At 40.1% G+C, this 24,119-nt stretch overlaps 1 protein-coding gene across 5 annotated transcripts in view; it reads left to right on the top strand.

The window, feature by feature from the left end:
• Positions 1 to 58: 58 nt before the first annotated feature.
• LOC118418584 (serine/threonine-protein kinase Nek9-like) overlaps positions 59 to 24,119 on the top strand; it is a gene marked incomplete at its 5' end in the record, with an annotated part of 53,152 nt that continues 29,091 nt past the window's right edge. For 3 of the 5 annotated variants that reach the window (XM_035824581.1, XM_035824606.1, XM_035824612.1), the window contains 22 exon segments: positions 59 to 129; positions 1,025 to 1,130; positions 2,077 to 2,126; positions 2,288 to 2,369; positions 2,478 to 2,585; positions 2,782 to 2,846; positions 2,990 to 3,040; positions 3,716 to 3,767; positions 4,038 to 4,112; positions 4,338 to 4,400; positions 4,556 to 4,700; positions 5,211 to 5,411; positions 5,655 to 5,863; positions 6,254 to 6,362; positions 6,619 to 6,780; positions 7,235 to 7,417; positions 7,621 to 7,671; positions 8,009 to 8,175; positions 8,866 to 8,991; positions 9,447 to 9,545; positions 10,012 to 10,176; positions 11,885 to 11,938. In XM_035824581.1, the coding sequence (XP_035680474.1) occupies positions 59 to 129; positions 1,025 to 1,130; positions 2,077 to 2,126; positions 2,288 to 2,369; positions 2,478 to 2,585; positions 2,782 to 2,846; positions 2,990 to 3,040; positions 3,716 to 3,767; positions 4,038 to 4,112; positions 4,338 to 4,400; positions 4,556 to 4,700; positions 5,211 to 5,411; positions 5,655 to 5,863; positions 6,254 to 6,362; positions 6,619 to 6,780; positions 7,235 to 7,417; positions 7,621 to 7,671; positions 8,009 to 8,175; positions 8,866 to 8,991; positions 9,447 to 9,545; positions 10,012 to 10,176; positions 11,885 to 11,938 (2,394 nt within the window). 5 annotated transcript variants of the gene reach the window in all.

The following is a 24,119-nucleotide window of genomic DNA, read 5'->3' as shown; positions in this document are numbered from 1 at the left end:
TCATTGATGGTAGCAACAAGTACTCATGAATACTAAAGTAACATTTTCGTTCCTGCAGCTGATCATCTGGTACTTTTTCCAACTTGTGTCTGCTGTTGCCCACATACATGAGTATGGCATCTTACACAGGTAGGTCAACTTTGAGGTGAAATATGTATCCAAACAAGTTCAAAGTGTTGAAACTAGATTTTTGTATAAGCAAATGGTGAGCTTTACAGAGTACCATCTAATGTTCTTTATTAAAAGTAAGAAAGGGAAGGAAATACTGAGTATTCTCCTTATATGATTGACTATTGCTTCATGTATGTATCCAGTAAACATTTTAGATGACATCTTCACTAGAGGAATAATGTGTAATCTGCAAACTTTCCTACATGGCTGTTTCTATCTTTGTGCTGTGGAACAGAATGATAAAATGATGATCCCTTGAAAGTCAATGTAAAAGTTTGTTTACTGTTCTTTGCCAGTCTTTTCTGCAGTGTCATAAAGCAAAACACCAGGGAGCGTGAGATATTTTATTTTCTAATTCGTAATACATCTGAAAAGTTTATCTCCGCACTTGTTGCCTTAACCCATTGTGTGCTGCGGACTGTTAAAATGTCTGGCTTGCCAAAAGGCTAGGGTTTTTTTTTGCTGCCAGCTGATTTGCTAAATCTGGACACTTTGTCACATTGGGAGTGAATCTTGTCTGTTGTCTGATCCCAGGTGTTTTGCTTTAAGTTATGGCTTATTTTCTCCCCCTTTCCTGGGCTGTCCTACCTTGTCTCTCCTCAGGCACAAAGTACACAATCCTTTACTGTCCAGGCTGCACTAGTAGGGAGGGAGTGTAGACTGGAATGTAGTGTAGCCAGTCTGGTAGCTCTTCCTCCATCTTGTATGTATTTCATATCAGCAAAGATACTGAGTTTTTCTGCTTTTTTCTACCTTTCTGCTTTCACCAACTGTAAGATTTACATTGCCTTTGTTAAGGAATTAAGGATTTTTCCAGCAGGTATAGACTTCATCGATACATTTCTATTTGCAGAGACATCAAGACATTGAATATTTTTCTGACCAAGTCTGGTCTGGTCAAACTGGGAGATTTTGGAATCTCCAAAGTTTTGGAAAATACAAGCAAGATGGCAGAATCTGTAAGTATGGACCAAGAGTTGTTAGGCAATACCATCATAGAGGTGTTTTGAATAAACACACAGACAGACTGACAAGTGGGTAGATGGATAGCCAGACAAACAATGGACCAAATGGATAGATTTTCTCAAAGAGATTAGGTTTCAAATGTCTGACATACTAGAAATCTTGAAAATGTTTCCATTGCCTTCATATTATGTTTTTGAGATATTAATGGTAAGATAAGCAGTAGATGACTGTATTGTTGGTAAGTCTATGTTGATGGCTTAGCATTGAGCTTGTGGTATCCTTGAAGACCTTGAGTTGTGCCATACTTATGGCAGATCCTATGAACCAGAATACCTTGGAGACAGTTGATACATGTAGTTGGTTTTAGACTACATCTACAGATACTAGTAGAATTGATACTATGTACAATGTATGACAAATTGTATACAGACTGATTCACTAATAGCCTGGGTACCATCCGGAAAGTAGTTCGCTCCGACGTTCATTATATACTATATACAGTCGCTTCTAGCTCTGACATTCATTATACACTATATACAGTCACTTCTCTGTGTTTCCGTCTGGGAACGCGGACCATCTCAACGTCTGGAATCGTCCAAATTTTGGAAGCAGGCGCTGATTGGTCCCGACATAGGAGCGAATTATGGAATGGGTTCATGTGATCGTTCGAACCGGTGTTCCAACACTGGAAAAGCCCCACGTCCCCTTGCGCATGTGGGCGCCGGCCTGTTGTCATCGAACGAGTGCTCTAGAACCCATTCCTTGATTCGCTCATCAACTGGCGTCACCACCAAACGGTTTGAATGCGCACATCTCCAGACGGATAGCAGAAGCGAACATAGGAGCGAACTACTATCCGGATGGTACCCAGGCTAATTCACTAAGGGATTTGCCAAAATATAGCTTCTTAACTGACTGAATGTGTCCTCTTCCATGCAGTATGTGGGAACACCCTACTACATGTCGCCTGAACTCATTAAAGGAGAACGGTTAGTACTTTGCTGTAACCATGAGGCACCTGTGCTTACATTCAACATCATCTGCAATCCATGGATAAGTAAAGTAATATTTATCACGTTATCATCCAATAAAGACTTACTGCACATATACTTCATGCTCATCATGATTTCCCTCCCCTCCAATACTGCAGGTACAGCTTTAAGAGTGATATCTGGGCAGTGGGCTGTGTGCTGTATGAACTGCTCACCCTCAAAAGGACATTTGATGCTTCAGTAAGTGATTCTCATTATTATGTCTATAATGAAAATGTAGAAGATTTTTGAATTCTGTGATTATTGTAAACCTTAAATTTAAACATGGCATGTTGTCTTCTATCCCAGAATCCACTGAGACTGGCTGCTCGCATCGTGGAAGGAATCAAAATGGGAGAAATTGACGCAAGCTACTCAGAAACCATCCGCTCACTGGCTCATCAACTCCTGTCTGATGTGAGAAATTATCATCATTAGTAATCATCACTACAGTTTTGTATTTATCTGTTGTTTCTCACTGTGTAGTAGGCTTAGATTAAACACTTGTTATTTGAGAACCTTGCTTTGATAATTATTATATGCTATTAGGTATAGGCTACATATGAAATAGTCTTTGAGGAATGACTTGAAAATTGTGTCCCTTTTTCTTCAGGATACAGATGGAAGGCCAGAAGCCAAGGATATCCTGCTGTACCCCATCTTCATCTCACTTGGGAAGTGAGTATGACAATATGGACATGTCAAAAACTGTTTGAAACTTTTCTTTCATCATGGACTACTGTTAAAATGAACTTTTATTACTAGTATGAGTATTGCTTATATCAGGATTCCAAACACTATGCTGTGCTTATCCTCTATAGGGACATGGAGAGAAAAGTTTGGGAGCTTAATGCAACTACCAGGAAAACTAGGTTGGTGTGATGTACATCCGTGGATAAACAGTTAACTAGAAAGGATGAAGTTTGTGCATTGCAAATAGCCTTGGTACCATCCTAGCTAGATTCCTTACTTCCTATACTTTGTAACATTGCATTTGCATTTGCCAAAAATGATGTTACTATAATGCACTCTGTAACTGCTAGAAAGTGTCCAATTCTGTCAAGAACAAGTTTGCCACCAACTGCTAGGCTGTTCACTTATACTGTCTGTGCCAATACTCCTGCGTGACACATGAAATTGGACAAGCTCTTTGAGTTTACATTAAAAGCTTTCTTACGGGGGATATCCTGATTGCCTGCCTGAGGGAAATACTACATAATCCTCCTGCCCTGCTTGCTCGAGTGTACTTTAGAAGTAACCTTTAGTCACAGTAACCTGAATCTCATAACTAACTGTAACCATAGTTAAGGCTCAATGACTTGTGCTTACTTCACTCTTCTGAAGGTCAAACATGTACAATTCTCCACATAGCTTTCTGCCTTGATCTTGGAGAAATGGATCTATCTATTTATAGTTCGTGAGTTCAAAGTTAACAGCATGATATTAGTGACCCAGAAAGTTTACATAGTGAGGGTAATCTCTATTCCAGCAAGTCCGCTAGTAGCTGCATGCTTGCCGGCACTAACAGCATGTAACTTGACTTGCAGAATGAGCGTCACAACTGACACAGTCCCAGTTGTTACCTCTAAAACCAGTGAGGTGAGTTGTGTGAAGTGTTGGACAGTGCAGATACTGTCAGAACTTTGAGGCTTTATAGTAGTTCTCATTGTGATCAGCATGATTGGCAAAAAACGAAGTTTAGACAATACTCTAATGCACTCTTAGTTAACGTTACCTTTGGGAAAGACGTGGATTAAAAAAGGTGTGGATTGTGGAAATATCAAACAGTGATGAGTCAGAAGGCTTGCATGTGAGTAAAAACATGCAGCTACAATGTACTTCAGGTGTGACCGTGCACATAATTTACAGGTTTATCACTGGGGAGGTGGAAAGCAGAACCCACATAAGCTGGATGTTTTCCATGGAGGCAGCAGTGCTTTACAGGTAGGTCAAATGAATTGCAGTTGGATCCCAATGTTTCTTCATGATTTGTCGTATGCTATTGAGTATTGAAAGTAGTTGTTATTGCTGCTGTATGTTGGTATCTGCAATTCAACATTGAATTTCTCCAATAAGCATTTTCAGATTGCTCTTTTCTTGTTTGTAACAATAAGAATTTGTTTTGCCACCTGTTATGTGTGTACTTGATCTCTGGTAACCTTTCTGCAGGTCTGTGCAGGTCGGTCCCACTATGCTGTGGTCACTGTGGAGAAGGAACTCTTCACATGGGCTGTAAGTTGTCTAAAATGTTGGATCAGTACTTAGATTGGATCTGTCTTGTGTTACAGTTGCCTAGAAGTTAATTTAAGCTAGCATTCTACTAGAAAGTTTTTATAATTGCCATCGTATTATTTGACAGTTATAGATTTTTTGTCTTTCAATTGCAGAATGTCCAAGGTGGTGTTGCGATGGTGGGGCAGCTAGGCCATGGAGACACTGCCTCCTACAGAGCCCCCAGGAGAGTAGACTGTCTGATAGGCACAGCTATCACACAGGTGGGCTGTGGAGAGGAGTTCACCGCCTGCCTCACAGGTGAGTCAAAGGGAACAGCAAAACCAAGCAAACGAAGCAAAATGGGCATGGCAAGATTCCTCCTATGTCCTGTCTATAATGATTTTTTAAAGTATTTTTTAACTTTGGCCAATACAAATGCTACGATAGTGAGTTTACTGAGACTGCCAAAGAAGACAGATGAAACTCTGCATGGACTGCTCAGCTACCCCACCTATCAATGTGTATTGGTATTGCAGACCAATGTAAGATTCTTGTTAATGCGATGTTTGTAAAAGATCTGTCAACTAGAACTACTTCTTCCATGGGTGATATGAAATGTATTTTCTGTAAATGTCTGGAGCTTTGATTTATTACCTTACTTGATCGTAAATGTTGATACAAGCCTGTTCACGAGTTTCTAGTGAAGTGTATCCACAGAGGGACTCCTTTACTGCTCAAACTTAAAGTTGGTAGTCAACACTTGTTACAACAGAAATTTAATAAAATGAATAAGCTCCACTGATTCTATTCCAATTTTGTCTCCTTCAGAGGAAGGGAAGGTGTATGCCTGTGGCTCCGATTACTGGGGATGTCTGGGAGGTGAGAATGAGCATGGCGATGAGGTGATGATTCCCATCGAGGTGGAGTTCTTCACTGGCCGTCCTGTCGCTCAGATATCCTGTGGGGACGCTCACATTGTCGTCCTGACTCGTGAGCAGGAAGTGTACTCCTGGGGATGTGGGGAGTTCGGTAAGGGAACCTCATGTCTGAATTACTTACTATTATGTCAGTCATTGGAACTGCCGAAGTGTAAGGCAAGGGGTATGTCCTGCTTTGAAATGGTGAGACTGAGGAAGTGAAAAAGGTTGTTCCCTAGCATTAGGTAATATGTATGGATTTGATAGAGTAGAGGAAAGTTTTCATAGCTGGAACCAGTGTTCTTTAATTAAAATGGGGACGCCAAATATTTACCATCTTCTTTATCCCTATCAGGTCGCCTTGGCCTGGGTTCAGAAGATGACTTTGCCAGCCCCCAGAAGGTGGAGTTTTGTGGCAGTAAGACCATCAAAACCATCCACTGTGGTCCTGACGGTACCTTCTTCTTAACGGCCAATGGCAGGGTGCTGGCATGTGGCTCTAATGAGCACAACAAGCTGGGCTTCAATCTCAGCGCTTCTGGGCTGGTCAAACGGAAGAAAAAGGTGCTGGGTCGCTGCTTCTATGGCTGGTGTTCGCTAATGTTTAATGTATCTGGCACTCTTCTTGCTTCGTCTATATCTTGTGCATATTTTGCAGGCTATAGATATCTACAGATGTTCACAGACTACATGCAGTTATAACTCATTGATTTGACTTTGTTCAGGCATACCTACATATTCCTGTGAATCCCTATAAAGTACAAAATGAAATAATGGTTGCTAGGGGCGTCATCTGCTTTTCTTTGGATGTGTGTACGTTCTAGCGATTCACAGGAATACTGCACTTAGTCTAAGTATGCGCGAACAAGGTCTCGTATGAGGCATGATTCAGATTATACTTTGGTAAGTACATCTTAGCATAACCTTCAATTATCTTCACTTGTTCCCTTACAGATCTCATATGACATCCCCTGTAAACTACAACCCACCCTGGTAAGGTCCCTGAGCAGATATCAGATCCTGCAGATCTCAGCTGGACAGACACATTCTGCTGCCATAGATGGTGAGGAAAGTTTGTCTCTGTCTTTTGTTCTGAACCGTTGAATGACTTTGCTTTAAGTCAGTATACATTGTTCTCATTCTATGACGGTTCAAAGCTGCCTTTTCATCATCACCGTTCAAGTAGAGGCTGAAGTAGCTGGCTGATTCAAACAGCTAGTCAGTTCTCATGGTAGAACAACTCAGTTGTCTAAAGAGGAAAGAAATGAATGGAGAGAATTTGTTGCTGTAACACTACATTTGTACTTGCTCCTGCTCAGTACATGGTTTTCTGATCACGTTTGGGTCCAACAAGTTTGGCCAGCTGGGAGTGGGAGACTTCAAACCTCGGCGCAGCATCAATGTGCTGCGTGGCAGCCTGATGGGCAGGCAGGTCCTGAGGGTGGCCTGTGGGGACGGCTTTACTGTGGCTGCCACGTCAGGTCAGGAACTGTTCCTGGTACTTACCACATTATGGCTCACGAGAATGGACACACTGTTTTATCGCCTCATCTGCCATAGAGGGTATACCATGTTGTTTTACCACTGTCTAAGTCATGGAATAAAAATAATCCTTGTTACCTTTTAGTTTTACTACATGTGCTTATGCATTGTCAAACTGGCACCAGTTGGCAGGGAATGAAAATTATATGAAAGACAACAAACCACAAAAGGATAAAAGAAAATCAATCCTGAGCACAATTTGTGTAAGTTTTTTGATATATGGTCTTAATATTTTTTTACTGTTGTTGTTCTGCAAACACCCTGGCCAGACCAGCAGACCTATCAGACCTATCAGAACCAACTGTAGAAAATAGATAACCTTCTTTTAAGTGTTAGCTGCAGGGTAGGTTTAACCACAGGACAATCATACAATGTGTGCCATACCCCCTACAGATAACATGATCTATTCCTGGGGGAATGGTGAGGACGGCAGGCTGGGTGTAACGTCAGACCGTGGGGAGAAGGGACCCAAGGGTCTCCACCCTGCCTCTGTCTCCAGACCCAGACCCATATTTGGCTCCTTACATCTCGCATCAGATGTTTCATGTAGACACTGGAACACCATCATGGTTGTGGGTAAGCTGACAGCAAGTATGCAATATTGTTAGGCCCTGTGTCTAAATAAAAGCCAAGAATATACCTTTGAGAAGCCTAGTATACATCAATACTTACTTGACCTCAAAGGAAATTCACAATATACCTGAAGCCCCATTCAGCAATATGGCTTTGTAGTCGCTTTAGATGATACACACTTAGACTTGTCTTTTTCTTTCTTGCAGAAAAAGTGTTGCAACAGAAAACTATCAGGTCACAAATAAGCACAGGCAAAGGTAAGTAGTATGTGAAGTCTGTCGCTTACAAGCTTAATCATTGCAGTTAAAATCACATTGAAAGTTTTACCGTGGCGTCACTCTGAGAATGTTCTTAATTTCCAATTAGGATCTGCACAAATGAGGCAAAGTAAAAGGCTTTCTTACTCTGTACCTATTAAAGCTAAATGAGTATGGCTGCCAATTACTAGTATTACATGTACTGCTTGCTCTTCAAAAGCAATCACAGTTTTTAAGAAGTTAAGTGTAAAGAGTGGCTTGATATTTGATAAACACAAGGATTTAGAATATGAAGATGTGTAAGACGACAGAGCCACAGTGCTGTCTGTGTCCCCAGCAGAAGAGGTGGATGACAGTGTGTTTGGCAGTGTGTGCTGTACCAGTGAGGATGGTGCCATGTCAGATAGGGACTCAGGAGTCCCTGAGTCATTCATAGCTCCTGATGCCTCCAACAGACAAGTCAACACTGTAGGGGATTCTATTCCTCCTACATGGCTTCAGCGGGTAATGTTCTACTACTTATGGTGACACACCATGCAATGTAAATGCCAAGGAAGAGGATGTTTTAGCATTGATTCTACTTCTAAGTTCTTCATTTGGAACATACATGTTTGGGCAGCCAACCTGATTTATTGTTAGCTCTGAGAAATATCACAGAAAATTGTGCTGAACTATTTCCTTGGTATTTACAATTGACTGGTGCATGATTAGTTCATTTTCATCATTATAATGTCCAGCTGTTCTTGTTTCTACAGGCTTAGAAGAAAATCCAGAGCCTCAACTTCAAGTCAGTTCTTGGATAATATTTGTTTGTCTTGGTTTGGGCTGTAGTTTTGATGTTGCATTCCAAGCTAAGGAGTGCATTACATGCTAATCCTCCCTAGTTTGTGTTAACCTTGAAGTGGTTAAAGCTAACATCCAGAGGGCCGGTGCTGATAGGACTGGCGTGTTAGACTGTATGGTTGATACCAATACAGACAAGTCAAATTTATCTTTTTACAGCAGAAAATATGAATATCAATAAAGATATATGCATTAAGAACTGTAGTTGAAGTTGCTGTGCTCATCAGAATCTATAGTAAACTGCTCTTGTGCTCTGTTGTCTTTGAACTGATTTTTTAAATAAGCCCTGTAGTGAAGTTTGCTGTGTTTGACGTGTGGCTTCTCTTCTGTGTGCCAAATTAACAACCGTAGGAGCTAGCTGACTCAGACATTATACCGATGGCCGGTACGTCTGCTGCCTGCCCTGATGACAGTGTCAGGCCTCCAGACGACAGTGGTGTGGACTTTGCAGACTGTGTCCCTGAGTGGTTAAAGAAGGTAGTGTAGCGGTCACACCTGGAAACCTGCCTGATTGTGAAAATTCTGCAGACATCTTTAACTCAAAACATTTAAACTATAGTCTTAAGTATCATTTAGACTGTGAACAGGATGGGAGCTTGCATCTAAATTTGGTCCCAAGTCTCTACCGGTGGGAAAGAAATTATCATCTTGTAGATACTGATGTGTCAAAAGTTTTGTATTTGATCCATCTTCATCACCTCCAGCTGAATTTTTCACAGTCTGGCAGATGTGTCCTGGCCACAGTGCCTCTGCATGCTCCACATTATAACTTCACGTTGTGCATGCAAGTCACTTAGCTCTTAAATAAACATGGTGACACTGATTGACATTTAAGATCCAATCACTGTCATCTTGGTGATTCAAGGTGTCAAACTATCTTGTAAAATGTTATATGCAATGGCTTTGTATAACTGAATCTTATGGCATTCAAGGAGTTGGAAGATGAGAACTACATTCCCATGTCATCCACAAATGCTGGTGACACAGCACCAGTAAGAGAAGAGGAGAACGATGTTGAAGCCTTTGCAGTGGTGAGTACAAAATAGCCCTCTTTAAAATATGATTTAAAAAGGAAGCTCTTTTCTACAATTTTTTTACAAAAAGTTGATCTAAGCTGTGCCAAAAACAAGCTAGATAGCTATAGCGTTAGCTGCAGACTACAGTCTTCCCTCATGTAAACTATCAAAAGCATCTGTGAGTGATGTTAATTTGCTGCCTATAATTCCATGTTGTGCAACTATCAATTTTCTGTTTTACTGTTAGACAATGTGCAAATTGCCCTTTCTTAGGATTGGCTTGCAAGAAGACTCTATTAGTGTGAAATAATTTCCTTGTGCATGCAGTTGCTGAAGTGGTAGATATGGAAGAGATTTTCATCACATACTGTTATCATCTGTAGTCTGAGTGAAAAATATAGTCCATTGACACATTTGCAGTGAAAAAAAAAACATGTTGTGAAGAATATCTATGTGGGGTTAAGTCTTTGTGTTCCTGTAGGATGGAGAAGCCACAGAAGTTGCCCAGAGAGTCCCCCCTGATGGTGATGAGGACACGTCTCAGGGACACCACCCCTCCCTCAACATGAGTGTGGAGGCCCAGCTGCGGGAGACCATCGCAGCCCTGCAGGAACAACTGCAGCAGCTGCAGACAGACAACCAGCAGGTATGTACTACAGAGGGATGGCACTGTTACAGGGCTCGAAATACTTGTTTCTGCATACCTACACTGGTGTAGGTAACATTGAAAATTACCTGCACCAGACAAATTTTACCTGCACCACTCTGAATTTAGGAAGTATGGATCACTAGAATTGTTCAGGAACCATTGCTATTTTTTTCTTTTATACTTTATAGGGGTAACATTCAATGCAGCTGATAACAATCCACATACACTTACATCATATGACGTTTATGTCTAAAACCCAGTACATGGACCAATGCAGGCTATGTGCTGGTAGACACCAGAAATACCTACACAGCTCCAATTTCACATGGACTAACCTGCACATGCAGGTGGTATTTCGAGCCCTGTGTTACCTTAATGATCATCGTAAGTCAGGCTTGAAACATAGCAGATACAACAATAAGTAATGCAGATGGGTGAAAAGATGCAGGAAATGGCTGAAAAGTTTCAGCCTAAACAAAGCTGCCCAAACTTATCTGACACTTTAGGCTGAAAATCGTGGCCTCCAAACCCATGTCAGGATCAATGTATGCACAGTGGTGGAATTTCAGCTTTTGAAGGTGCTTCACAAATCTATCAAGGACTCCTTGTACCATTTGTAGACAATGAAGCAGAACAAACTGCCTCCATGGTCACATCAGGCTGAGAAATGTACTGGCAGACTGTAGTAGTGAAAGAGCATGTTGAAACTCTAGCAGTACCTCACAGTTAATGTGGCCATTTAGACTGATCCCATAAGGCAATATGTGGCTGAACAAGCCCTACAATGTGGCGGTGATGGGTCAGAATGGATGTAAAATTATTTTTACTGCTGTGAGGTGCATGAAATGTGTACTGTGATAGGTTTGTGAATGGACTAATCACAAGAAATACACATTGTATGATTTTCTAGCACATTTAGACTTTAACATTACAACTTCATTCTAACAACATATTCTGTCATCATTACTATAACAGTTGCTGCCTCTTATTACACATTTCAAGGGTAGGCATTGATTTCATATATCTGGTGCCTTTTTCAACGACGTATATATTTTTTATAACCCAATATTACATAAATTAGATGAAATCAGATGAAATTGATTTCAACACAAATATACAAAGATGGGTAACACCATTGAACCACATACACATCTCTCTTTGCTGTGGAAGTCAAAATGTCATCCATCTGGTTTTGGAAAGGCATCTGTATTAACCAGGTTTTCTAAATGTCATCAGTTCACTGGGAGGAATTGCCTCCTCAGAATCAAAGTGCAAGGTTGATGGTATTAGTTGATGGTGTGTAGACTATTGTACTTTGCCCAGTAATGGAATGATAGTTCTCCACATCATAGCCCCCATTTGTAACAAGACCTCCCTCCTGACAGGAATGGTATGAAAGGTAGCATCAACTCTCATAATTCCGCTAGGTGCCACCTCAAGAAAACATTGTTAGTGATTTCTTCTGAAAATTGTCTTGGATGTGTACATATCTGAAATGTATATACCTCAGATTACTGATACTGCATTGGTACATCTTTTTTAATTACTTCAACTTCATGTATTTTTAGTTATATGGCATCTATGGGAATTATATGGGCTGATGTTACAATGTAATTTGTCATTGCAAAATCAAACTCTGTTTCTATTGGTGTGATTGCTGCTCACCAGGAAAGTTTTGAAGTGTGTTGTGGATTTTGTTTTCCAGTTGAGAGACATTGTTACTGAGCAGAACGAGAAGATTCGCAGCCTGGAAACCAAGGTAAGGTCATGATCTACTGTAGTCAGTTTATTGGTGGACGTTTGAAGCTTGTCATTTGCAGCTGTAAGTTTATCAAACCTCATGCTGTCTTCAGTTTTGCTGAGGTAGGATTCCTGCAGGGCCCTCGTCTTGTTTAATCCTCACAAAGGCTGTGGTAGATTGTGCCACAATCATTATCTTTCCCGGATTTGTCTACAGGTATCACAGGTAGTTGTTTCAATGTGTTGGTGGGTTTGAATCATACAGGTAGATGTACAGGTGTCAAATATGAGAAATATTTGACATAGTGTAAGACACCAAAATGGAAACCATTAAATGCCATGTTGTGAGCCGATGCTCTTCAAGCTGGTCACCTGTCCAAAACAGTAACTTTGGTCTGGTCCCCTGGGTAACCATCTTGAGCAGATTTGACTGTAAAGACTGGACTCCAGGGTAGTACAGGCCTACTTTGTAAGAGAAATGAAGGTGGCCATATACACCAAAATACACTAACCACCCATCTGAACTTTAACGCTAGTTCACCTTTATCCGCAGGGTAACCTATATTCATTGTGTTTACCAACACAGTATTAGGGGACGGACGGTGGTTTCAAGTTGCAATACGTTCAAAATTTTGTAGTTTGAAACTCTCGTGCGTCGACTTGGTATCCCTAAATACCCATTTCTGACAGCAACGGATATAGGTTACCCTGCGAATAAAGGTGAACTAGCGTTATATCTACCAGAACAACGAGGATGTTTAGTGGATTTTTCAAACGTTGAAGTGGAGGAAATTGTAAATGGTAGTATTGTATTTGGTTTGCAATGAAACCTGATTTACAATACCAAAAGCAGTTTGTATTGGAAAGACCTGCTGGTATACAAATACAGAATGAAGTAGTTTCCAGGAATTGTCACATTTTGTTGTGTCATCTGTCGCTACTGTGGCATTAACCATAGGCTCCTGAATAAATTGTCCCCATTTATCCTGACCTATCCAACTGAGTGCCATTTTTATCATCTATCTTGGAAACCAGGAGGCAGTTAATGCAGCAAAAAATACACCTCCAACTTTTATATGCACCCCCTGCTTGCTGTGCCAGTAAAATCTGCATGATTTGCGATGTTCCGATAAATTGTGCTCCACAGGCATTACCTCATAAAATGGAAAGTAGTTTTCTGCAATATTCTGGGTTGATATACATTGATGCTATGGGGTTTTCATGGCTAGGAATAAGTTACACATATGGCGATAGTATCAGCAACAATCTCGGGGAGTCTTTTGGCTTTCTCTTTTTATGAAGATGGAGTATCTCTGTGAAACATTATAAAGTTGCTGTCAGCCTCAACTCTTCCAGAAAGTTGTTCAAACTAGATATGGTTTCTGTGGAGAATTTACCATCATGAAATTTGTTACATGGTTGCAAATTAAGATCCCTGAGGCACAACTAATAAGGTCTGCCATGTTTTCATCGTCATGCAGAATGAAGAAATTTATTATGGCGCCACGTGGAGTAAGTATCCGTGATCACTGTCATAACTCGTGTGGCCTTTGGCCTGTGTGGAAATATCAGCTCTCGTCATGACTGGGCCTTTATTGAGCACATCAACTACACCAGCTCTGCAGGGGAAAGGTCAGGCCATGGCATGGTCTTCTGCAGTTTTGCCTCCACCTGATGGAGCCCATACCTCCTGCAAATTGAGATAGCTTTCCTTTTGATAGGGCCCCTACATATTGTAAAGCCTTGCAATAACATACCCAGAACTTATACAATGGACAGGCACACTTTCCTGTGACCTTTGCTACCTTTTATTTTTCAAGGTTAGAAGACAGAAAAAGGTAACTGTCCACAACTTCACCATGCACAAGTCACTGGAAATCCAAAGAGGATTAGCAGGTGTTGTTTATAATATTATACAATAACGTTACATGTACATGCAGTATTTGTTGTCAGCAGGTACTGTAAATCTTAGAACATTTGCCATGACCTCCCCACTGCAAATGCATGACACTGTGAGCATGTTTTTATTGTATGGCTACTGTACCACAGAATTGTTTCAACCATGAATTAAAAACATAATTAAATGAAATTACAGTAATATGAATAATTACCTGGCTAGATTGAAAGTTTTAAATCAACTCTAACGGGAACATGACAGTTGGTAGTTACAGAATGGGATATTTGACTGGTTGCAGTTTCTTGTCACTATATAGTACCTTTGATACTAATGATAAAGATATAAGTCTTGGACTGGGTAAAACAAGGCTTATTAATATTATTGTCAAAACTACCAGCAAGAACACTCAGCAAACTGATCAAATCTGGTCTATGTGGACAAATATTCTCAATGCTTGTAAATTGTCCACCAAAGATTGGTCACATAGACCAGGTTGTCCTTATGTAGGGGTGGTCACTTGTATAGGTTTCACTGTTCACAAAAAATTGACTCATTCATCCCTTTCAGTAACCAGTATGATCCACTGCCATACGTTTGTATTGAAAAAAATGCTGGTGTTAGATCTTGCAGGTACTTCATTTACAATGTACGTAGCATGAACAACATTTTGAATAAAAAAGTTAGAACTTTGCCCTTTGTCTTCGAATGTCAGCAAAACTTGACTGTAGTTTGGGGCTTGTCCAGCCAAAGTTGTGCAAATTCCTGTGGAATGAATGAAATCATTCCTGACATTACCTAACCTTGTGCAAGCATAAGTGAGGATCTGAGTGGAGATCCTGGCAATGCCTATTGACATCAAAGTAAGAAGGACTGGCATTTTAGTGGTAAATTGGGAGGACTGGCAATGCATTATGGTAAATTTCCTTGTTGTTGCCAAAGTTTTGAGGATTGTTTGTGAGTCATTGGATTTTTCCATTATATAATGAATGAAGACCTTTATTGTATATTTTTGCTTTCTGAGAAGCTAAGTACAGGTCAAGGTGAGAAGTAGTGAAGTACAAATTGTATAGGGTGTGATACATGAATCAGACTACAAAGTCTGGAGTATACTAGTATGCACAGGTTCAACTTCTTCTCGCTTCTTAAAACAATTGTAAATGTAGTTGCCGGTGGAGTTTAGAATACATGGTTTGTCTAATTGTATGAGGAATGTAAATTTTTCAGTGTTATTTAAATATGGAAAGCATGGAAACTTATCTTGTACATAGTTGAAGAACATATATATTTACTGGTATGGTTGTCTGGCAAAACTAGTCTACGAACACCAACACAGCCGTATGCTCTGTTTTGGGCAGCCTGTGAGTCCGACTTTAAATGCTTAGCATTGAATTCAGGATAGCAACATGCTACCTAGAATCAAAGCAACCAATTACGCTTTACAAATGATTTGCCAACAATGCTTGGAATTGAATTAAAAGTAATGGTGAATTTGAATAGCTTGCCATGCCTCACGGAAAGAATCATGCAGACCCTCATAAGTAAAGCCCTGTTACATCTTTTGATCAGTCCATAAGAATGACTAATGATGTGAGAGAGCCAGGGTAAATCAGGGGTCAGCATTGCTTGGCCACTTGCTGTGACTGATCCTTGAACCTGCAGCCCCTTTCTCAATCATCACTGTTTATTGGGAGAGAGAAAATGAAAAATACCCCAGTGTTATCCTTCAAGAGATCGTCCGGTATTGCAGAAGTCAGCAAGTAAAAGGAGATTGGTGATATAAGAAGATTATGGTTGGTGGACTAACTGTCCACTAGTCCTGTCAATCAACTGGGAAATTGTGCTCCATGGTTGGAGGGCATGACTCTGGGACAAACGATAACATTCAGCAGGCCAAGGTGGATGGAAAGAGCCAGGTTATGGTCATCATCAGTAATGGAGGGCAGGGATCAGGCGGACTGAAAGAGGATGTCATAGATGTCTTCAATCAAGGAGAGACATGATCATAGTTTGGTCCCTTATCCAGGTTTATCACTGCTTCTGTAGAGTTGAGCTATGTGGCTGGTCTCTATATATCACTGGCAGTGAGGTCATTTTTCATCATGTCCAAAACCATATCGGCAATAATGGTTATTTACCTTAATGGAGTCTACCATGGAGATTAGAGGTAATGGTCTTCAGATTTAAAAGGAAGCTCTTTTGATTTCTCAATTCATTGGGAAGAGCAATTTTGAAATGTCAAGTAAGGAAACTAATATGATTGTGATGAGAGAGTTAGTATGATTGTTTTCATTCTATAATTAGTCAAATAGGTCTGGTGGTGAATTCCGAGATCAAAGGAGAAATTTAACTTCAAGGTTCTTTTACCTTCATGTCTGTCCTCTTGACAACAAAATAACAGCTAAATCCTGGAGCAGTACAGAATCATTGATAGATGCACATTTATGTGTATCACTCTATGTCTACTTTAGAATATCTATTAATAGTATTATGTAACTTAATATTGCCTCTAATGAATGGAATAAGACTGCTGCTGTATTCATATTGGCATATTACTGGTGAACAGAATCTGATGTCTGTAATATGAAACCACACACAGGGTATGTTTGAAGGGTTTGCCATAACCTGAGATGTCAGGATGATTACTAACCTTGGGATTTACTAATTCCCCAGCTTCTGGACCATTTCCGGTGAACAGCTGCAGAAAATGGCTGTAATTGTGTCATCCTTCACACTTTATGACTTGCATGTTTTATACATTGACCTGCCAAAGTGGCAGTGAACCTTGCTATGTGTGTGCCAATATGCATTTTACAATGGGGGCTGGGAAATTTTCCCCTTACTGCACGATATCAACCTTTCATGTCCATCTGGATAACCAGACAGCAAGGACCATTGGAACTCTTGCTGTCTGTCTCTTGAAATAGGATGTGATGTTACATTTTGGCACAAAATTTGCAATTCAAGTCATGAAAAGCCCTAGAAGTGTTACCATTGAGCATGTACTGGAATAGACAGGACATGACAATAGCCAGGGGTGAATCATGCCTCACATTGAAAAATGGTTTGATTTCATTAACCATACCACTTGCAAGGTTAAGCCTTCCTATTGTGGTTCACAGATAGTTCAGTTGATTAAAGGTTACAAATCTGTTTGTGGATCATTTTCTTCCTTGCTGTCAGACATGCATTTTGTATACTGCACTTCATTGATGTTTGATGTAAACATTGAAGTTTAATGCAAACAAATTTTCTATAAACTAGAAAGGCCGACATTTGCTTAAGAGCAAATACAGCATATTTCAGCCATACCCCTTCCCACGCAACATTGGACTGTTCCAAATCACCCCTGCGCAAAAATGGAACATCCTCTTAACAGTACATTATCCCCCAAAGTGGACTGGTATTGTGAATTGATTCCAGGTAAAAACAGAGCTTGCTTCTATTTTTCAGAAAATGACAATAATCACACCTTCCATTCGGAAAATTTTCATCATGACTGAAAATTTTTGAATGACTTCATGTAATGTCATTAACAATTTTCAGTACGATAACTAGGTGTAAGTTTAAAAAAGTATAAGCTCCTTGTGATGTGGGTACATTCATTATTGCAGTGAACTTTTTTTTATTCAAGTAGGGCATACGATTTAATAATTATCAAGCAGGTGCAGGTACTGTAGGAGCGTTTGTTTTCTTCAAGCTGTAAAACTGTTAAACTGTTTTACTTTGTATGCAATCAGCCATCGAGCCTATTATTATTTTAGTTTAACAACTTCCTGCCAGACCCGGAAGATACGATTGAACCTTGTTCGAGGATTTATTTTCGTCTGTCTGGTCAGTCTGTTCATACAATTTAAATGTTACTTACAATTTAAATGTTCAAAGTTCATGTCAAACAACAACAGCACTAGGAAATGTGGCCACTATAGACAGGTGGTCACTATAGAGAAAATGCTGATCTATTGACTAGGAGCCATACGTTACACATGATCATTAATCATATAAACATTGCACAGGTAAGCCAATTGTTTAGATGTACAATTAAGTTCAAATAATTCTGAAGAGAAATATTGATGAGAAAATAATCATTCTCGCCACTGTCTAACTTATAATTACGTATCAAAACTAAACGCAGATTTTGTAACTAACGCACCTTTCGCCGACTTCATCAAAGGACCGCCGGCTATCAGTCAAACACGGCTGTTGATTAGACTTAGAGTTTCAAACAGCCATGTGCTGTGTGCCAGTTGACAGCGAACTTCATGCTACGTGATGTTTTACATTGCTTGGACCTTCTTTCCTACAGTGGTGCTTCTACAAAATATTTAGACTGTATTTAGAGTCCCACATGTTTTATAGAATAGAATTTGACGCAGAACAGCGTTTTTTGCTGGGTATTTTTCTTGAAACATGTTTGTGGGAATATCAGCGAGGCGGCGACGTAGGGATATCAGACCGTCAACAAAAGTCGCACGGCGGCTAACGGCGCATCGAAGATACTAGCGCTATAAATAAGCGCTTCAACTAAGGATGGCAACCCGTACAATATTTTTGTATACTGTTGAGCTAAGTAAAGTTTGTTGTTTATGAGGTTTTAGTTGTCTTTGAAGCTTTGACCCGAAATATTTTAAAGTCAAACTGCTGAAGAGAAGTAAGTGACTGCTACGATTATCGTAGATATGGCCCTAAAAAAACTGATAAAAGAAGCCTTCTCAATAGTCTAAAATGCAAGAGCTTCCGGGGGGGCTTCGCCCACCTGGGTCCCCCCCCACAGTGGCCCTGCCCCTGGACCCCGCCAGGGACATTCGGCGGCCCCCGGACCCCTGTCCGACGCTTTGAAAAAATCCTGGCGAGAAGTCTGTACGGCCCGAGTCTTCAAGTTAACGTATTGTGTGGTCCCGCTTATGAATATTTATTAGCCTTCGCTTTCCTCTTCGCTGATTGGCTGAACCATTAATTGAATTAACTCTTCCTGCCGGCTAGACGCAGGTGCAGATGTCGGCTCTGTGGGGTGAACGTCCGAAAGATCATGGCATGGAGAACGAAAGAAAACCAATTTCCCCTAAAAAAAGTGCTGTAATTAAGCCTTTTACAGTACTTTAAGCCAAAAATTTTACTTGGATCATTTTACCAACTATCTTATGCCTATCTATACCAAATGTTACTCATACCAGGGTACAGGGGTGCAAAATATACCGTTATAAGACCGTCAACAACAGTCGCACGGAGCTAACAGCGCAGCGAAAATACCATCGCTAGCGTTTCAACTTCGGATAACAAGTTATAAGTACTGTTGAACTCAGTAACGTTAAAGTTTGTTTTTAGTTGCCTTTGACGGTTTGACCTGAAATAGTGTTACGCTAAACTCCTGAAGAGAAGTTAAGTGACTGCTGCGATTTATCATAGATATGCCCCTAAGAACTGATACAATATAAAGCCTTCTGAATAGTGTAAAATGCGAGAGCCTTAGGCGGGCTTCGCTCCCCCTGGCGGGAACACTGCTATATACGGGATCATTGAGGCCCCGCTTATGAATATTAATTAGCCTTTGGCCTCCTCTTCGCTGATTGGCTAGGTCTTTGATTCAATCAACTCTCCGGCTGACGCGCACAGGTGTGGCTCTGTGCGGGGTCATGGAAGGTCACGTCAGGAGGCCAAAAGAAAACAAATTTCCCCTCAGAAAAGTGCCAAAATTAATCATTTTAAAGTTGTTTATGTCAAAAATTTGACTTGAATCTTGTTACCAAGTATCTAATGCCTATCTATACCAAATTTCAGGTCATTTAATTGTAATACCAGGGTACAGGAGCCAAAAGTGTCCTTTTTTGGTCAAAAATTGGCCAAAAATCGCAAAAAATAAGCCTTTTGTTGCACTGTACACCAAAAGTGTTATTGAATTTATATGAAGGTATTATCAAGGCACATCTGTGTCAAATTTCAGCTCATTCGGTTGCAATACCAAGGTACAGGAGCCAAAAGTGTCCTTTTTTGGTCAAAAATTGGTTAAAAAAATCGCAAAAATAAGCATTTTGTTGTACTGTACACCAAAAGTGTTATTGAATTTATATGGGGGCATTATCAAGGCACATCTCTGTCAAATTTCAGCTCATTTGGTTGTAATACCAGGGTACAGGGGCCAAAAGTGTCCTTTTTTGGTCAAAAATTGGTCAAAAAATCGCAAAAATAACCATTTTGTTGTACTGTACACTAAAAGTGTTATCGAATTTATATGGGGGCATTATCAAGGCACATCTCTGTCAAATTTCAGCTCATTTGGTTGTAATACCAGGGTACAGGGGCCAAAATATACAGTTTTGGTCTAAAATTGACCAAAAAAATCTCAATAAAATCATTTTAGAGGCAGATATGAAAAAACTGAGAAAACAGCATCAAGGTATTGGCCCATTCTACCCCTGTGCCAAATTTCAGGTCATTCGGTCCAGGAACGGCGGAGATGAATCACTTTGAAGATTTGACAGGAGAAAGAAAGAAGAAAGAAAGAAACATTACGAATACAATATATTTCACCATACTATGTATGGCTGAAATATAATTATATGGCAATGTTTATACAAAAAATGTAGAAATCTGTGCCATCTTCTTCACAGGTTGATTGAGGTGTTGAGGACAGGTGTAGTCTTAACATGCCTTGTTGCCTGCATACTCCAACTTTTAATGCTTTCAATTTATTGTTGGAGGTAAAACATTATGACCCCATACTATTGGTAGGACTTACGGTCCTGTACAGGGTACATTAACTGTAACATTGACCATGTTGTAACTGGATACAGTGAATGACCCACTACACTATTGGGCAGAGAGGGGGATTATGGTGTGTAGAATGCATGATGATCTACCATTTTAACAACATGTCCATGTTGAACTTATGAATAGTAAATGAAGGCTGTACTCTTTCAAATTGCACCATTATGGCTGCAGAGGTCATTATTTGCCTGGCACCTCTGCCCTCCTATGAAGAACTTATCCTCCTGGATGGACTGTAAGTTCCTGAGTTGTGAGAGGGTGGTGTAAAGTGGACCATTTTGCAGCAGTGGGGTAAGTTACTGGTGACCACCTGACACAAGCATTGATCCACAAAACTTTTTACTACTTAATCAATGCTGTTTAATGTGGCTAGTGTGGTAATGGAGAATGCAAGGCCAAGTGTGTAATACCATTCATCACTTACATTTGTAGCAGCCGTTTGGCTTAGCACCAGTACCTTCCATATTCTCTACCAGTGTTACAAACTCATTGATGTGTTTACGATTGAATTAATGAAGGATTCAAAGAACAGAGTTGCTCTGATGTGTGACCCGCTATAAAACAAAGACATAACATTGAGTGTCTTACTGGAAGTGGTTTGTGGATTATTGCCTACTGTAAAAGTTAAGTGTTGCATTGTAAATCGTAAATTGTGTAGAACAAAAGTATAGTGTTATGCTTTTAGTAAATATTGAATAGAGAATGAACTGCTGAAAAGATGACAATACAAAAGCAAGTTCCTTGCAGAAAAGCTAATGTTGATGAATGTTTGTATGTATGCAGCTGCAAATTAATACAGCTTAGTTTTGTGTTGATGGTTCATTTGGACCATGCAGAGCCTATGTCAACAGTAGGAGGTTTCCCCATCCTGCCCAACAAGATAAAGTTTCCAAACCGTTCTGCCTGTGCTGATTCAGGACTCTATTTACTATCTATCTGAAATTATATAATTAAACTGTGGGCAGTGCTCCAGGAAGGGATTAGAGACAGATGAAGGATCCAGGGTTAGTTCATATCTCTCTCATCCTATCAGACAGAGATGCCTGTGGCACATAGAGCTGGACCATATTTCTGCAGTGGTACTGCTGTGGATGATTAAAATCCACAGCATGGCTGGCCTTGGTGTTCAAGGCTGATTAGACTTCTGTGGAGTGAATCACAACAGGACTCTGTTTGTATCCATATAAATGTCCATATGGATGAGACAGTTGCTTATTCCAGAAGTGCTTTAGATGGAGTAACGCCATTACCATAATACCGCCACTAATCATAATCTAAGGAGATCTACTAGTGCAGCAACAGTCATTTCCTAGGTATACACAGTTCATACATTCGACACATTTTTAAAAAGGCTTTGATGACAATGCATTTGAAGACAACAAGGCCAAAAGTTTTCAGTTCCTTTTGGGAGACAAAAAAGATACACAGAAGTGGCAAAGGTAAGCTGTAATAGCAACATGTAACTGGAAAAAATGATGCGTTGATCATTTGTCAAATTAGTATCGCTTGAGAAATTGCAGTAAGCATGGCAGTATTACGATAATGGATGTTAATCCTTCACAGCACAGAGCCTGCTCTTGAAGGGTCCCAAAATATAATGTCAGTGTCTTAGGCCAACTGAATTCACATCTGCAAGGGTGAAGCAATACTGCGCTGAAGGGAACTGTAGTGTCCTTCAGTACCCTAAGGAAGTTCATGGAGAACCTATGAACTGCCACTGTGGGAGGCCTCCTGTCCATTAGTTTTGCTCCAGATGAGTGATGCTGGGCGATTTGTCAGCCTTTTAGCCCTCTTGGCAAAGATCCTACAGCTTTACTGCCCCAGATCTCACTAAGATACCAAACGTTTCTTTCACCAGTAACAAATGGCTGAGTTCTTTGCTTCAAGGACAAAGAGCTTCAAGACTTCATTGCCTGAAGTATGCAGTGCCCAATGAGATAAGGTAGATACATGTATCTCCATTTTGTTTTTAGGTTACAGTTTTTCAAAAGGATTGTTTGTCATGAAAGCTCACTGCAGATTCTAACCACTCATGAACCCTGTCCGTAGTACTGAAGAACTTTCTATGAGACATCCTGTTCAAAATAACACTCATGCTCATCTGTTCTTAAGGATACAGCAAGACATCTGTTGCCTGCAACTAGAATCCTTGTATACACAAAACATGTCTGTGGTGCTGAAAGGCTTTCCACTGGACACTTTTTTCAAATCAACACATTTCTTTCTGTGTATTGATAAAGATCTGTTGTTGTCACAAACAAGGTATTTAGGTATATCAAGTTGACAGATAGCTGAAATATTTAAAACTTGAAACCACCATCCATTGACTTGATATTCCTAAATATCCTGTTTGTGAAAACTACAGATATAGGTTACCCCGTGGAAAAAGGTGAACTAGCATTAGCCTTTATGTATGTATATATGGTATATGGTGTCTTTCCAGCCTTATGTAGCCTTATGTACAGTCCTATCTATATCTACCTGTATTTACTTTTCATTAAAGTTGTTACTGTTTTTAAGTTATTACCTTCGTAGCAAGTTCCTCTAATGTTAAAGCTCTTTAGGCCATGATGCTCTGTTCAACCAAAGTAATTGTTGCAGAAGTTCTGCTACATTGCTCTTTGGCATGACAAAAGTGGCGTCAGGTTTAAGTGACTTATTTACTACAGTCTGTTTTTGTAAACCCACCGCTGTATATCTCCCTTTTAATGGTTCATCCTCACAGGATTAGTTTTGCCAGAGGGTGTTTGATGTTATGCACTATCACAAACTAGGAGATACGTCTGCTGGTTTTATGTCTTGTTAGAATGTCGCCAACACAATTCTCTCTGGACCCAGAGTAAGTCAGAACAGTAATACAGACCTCTATCTCAAAGCCCCCAGGCTAGGCTTTACTCGCTCTTCACTTATTTCATAAATTTAATCATTGTGTTTTCTGTAAGCCTTTGTGCCATACCTGTGATCGATATAAACTTCTGAAGATAAGTTTTACCTTTTGGAATTATGCTTGTCCTTTCAATGAACCTGTTTTTTTATGATCAGACTCTTTGGCATGACAATGATGTCATCATTTCTATTTTGTGACAACTTTTGACCAATTGACAGTTCAGCTCAGCTACTTGTGCACATGAGTATCCAATCAAACTGCTTCAAACAGACAAAGTTATGCTAGAAGTTGAGGGTTAGATGTATTAGGTTGTCACATCCCTGGATTCTGCGCTGTATATCATGCGGTCAGAGCTGCCAACACTTTGGTCCTGCGTGACTTTTATTGGCAAGAATGCCATTTTATAGCCTGCATAGACTGAGAAATTTACGACAGTTTTCATGATCACTTGAATTGTGCTCCCTGGGGAACACCAGTTATAGTGATGCCAGACAAGTTCGTTAATGAGCATGTTTATTGACACTCAGCACTCACGGTTAAACAGCCACAGGTATGACTAAGTCCCTGTCAAATCCTACTCTTTGGATAGGATTCCATTGTACCGTTGAATGCCTGAAAAATGCATTTTGGTAATTTTCTATGAACAGGAAGTGA

The sequence above is a fragment of the Branchiostoma floridae genome, chromosome 1, assembly GCF_000003815.2.
Source record: "Branchiostoma floridae strain S238N-H82 chromosome 1, Bfl_VNyyK, whole genome shotgun sequence".
Lineage (NCBI taxonomy): Eukaryota > Metazoa > Chordata > Leptocardii > Amphioxiformes > Branchiostomatidae > Branchiostoma > Branchiostoma floridae.
This window is presented reverse-complemented; position numbering and strand designations above follow the sequence as displayed.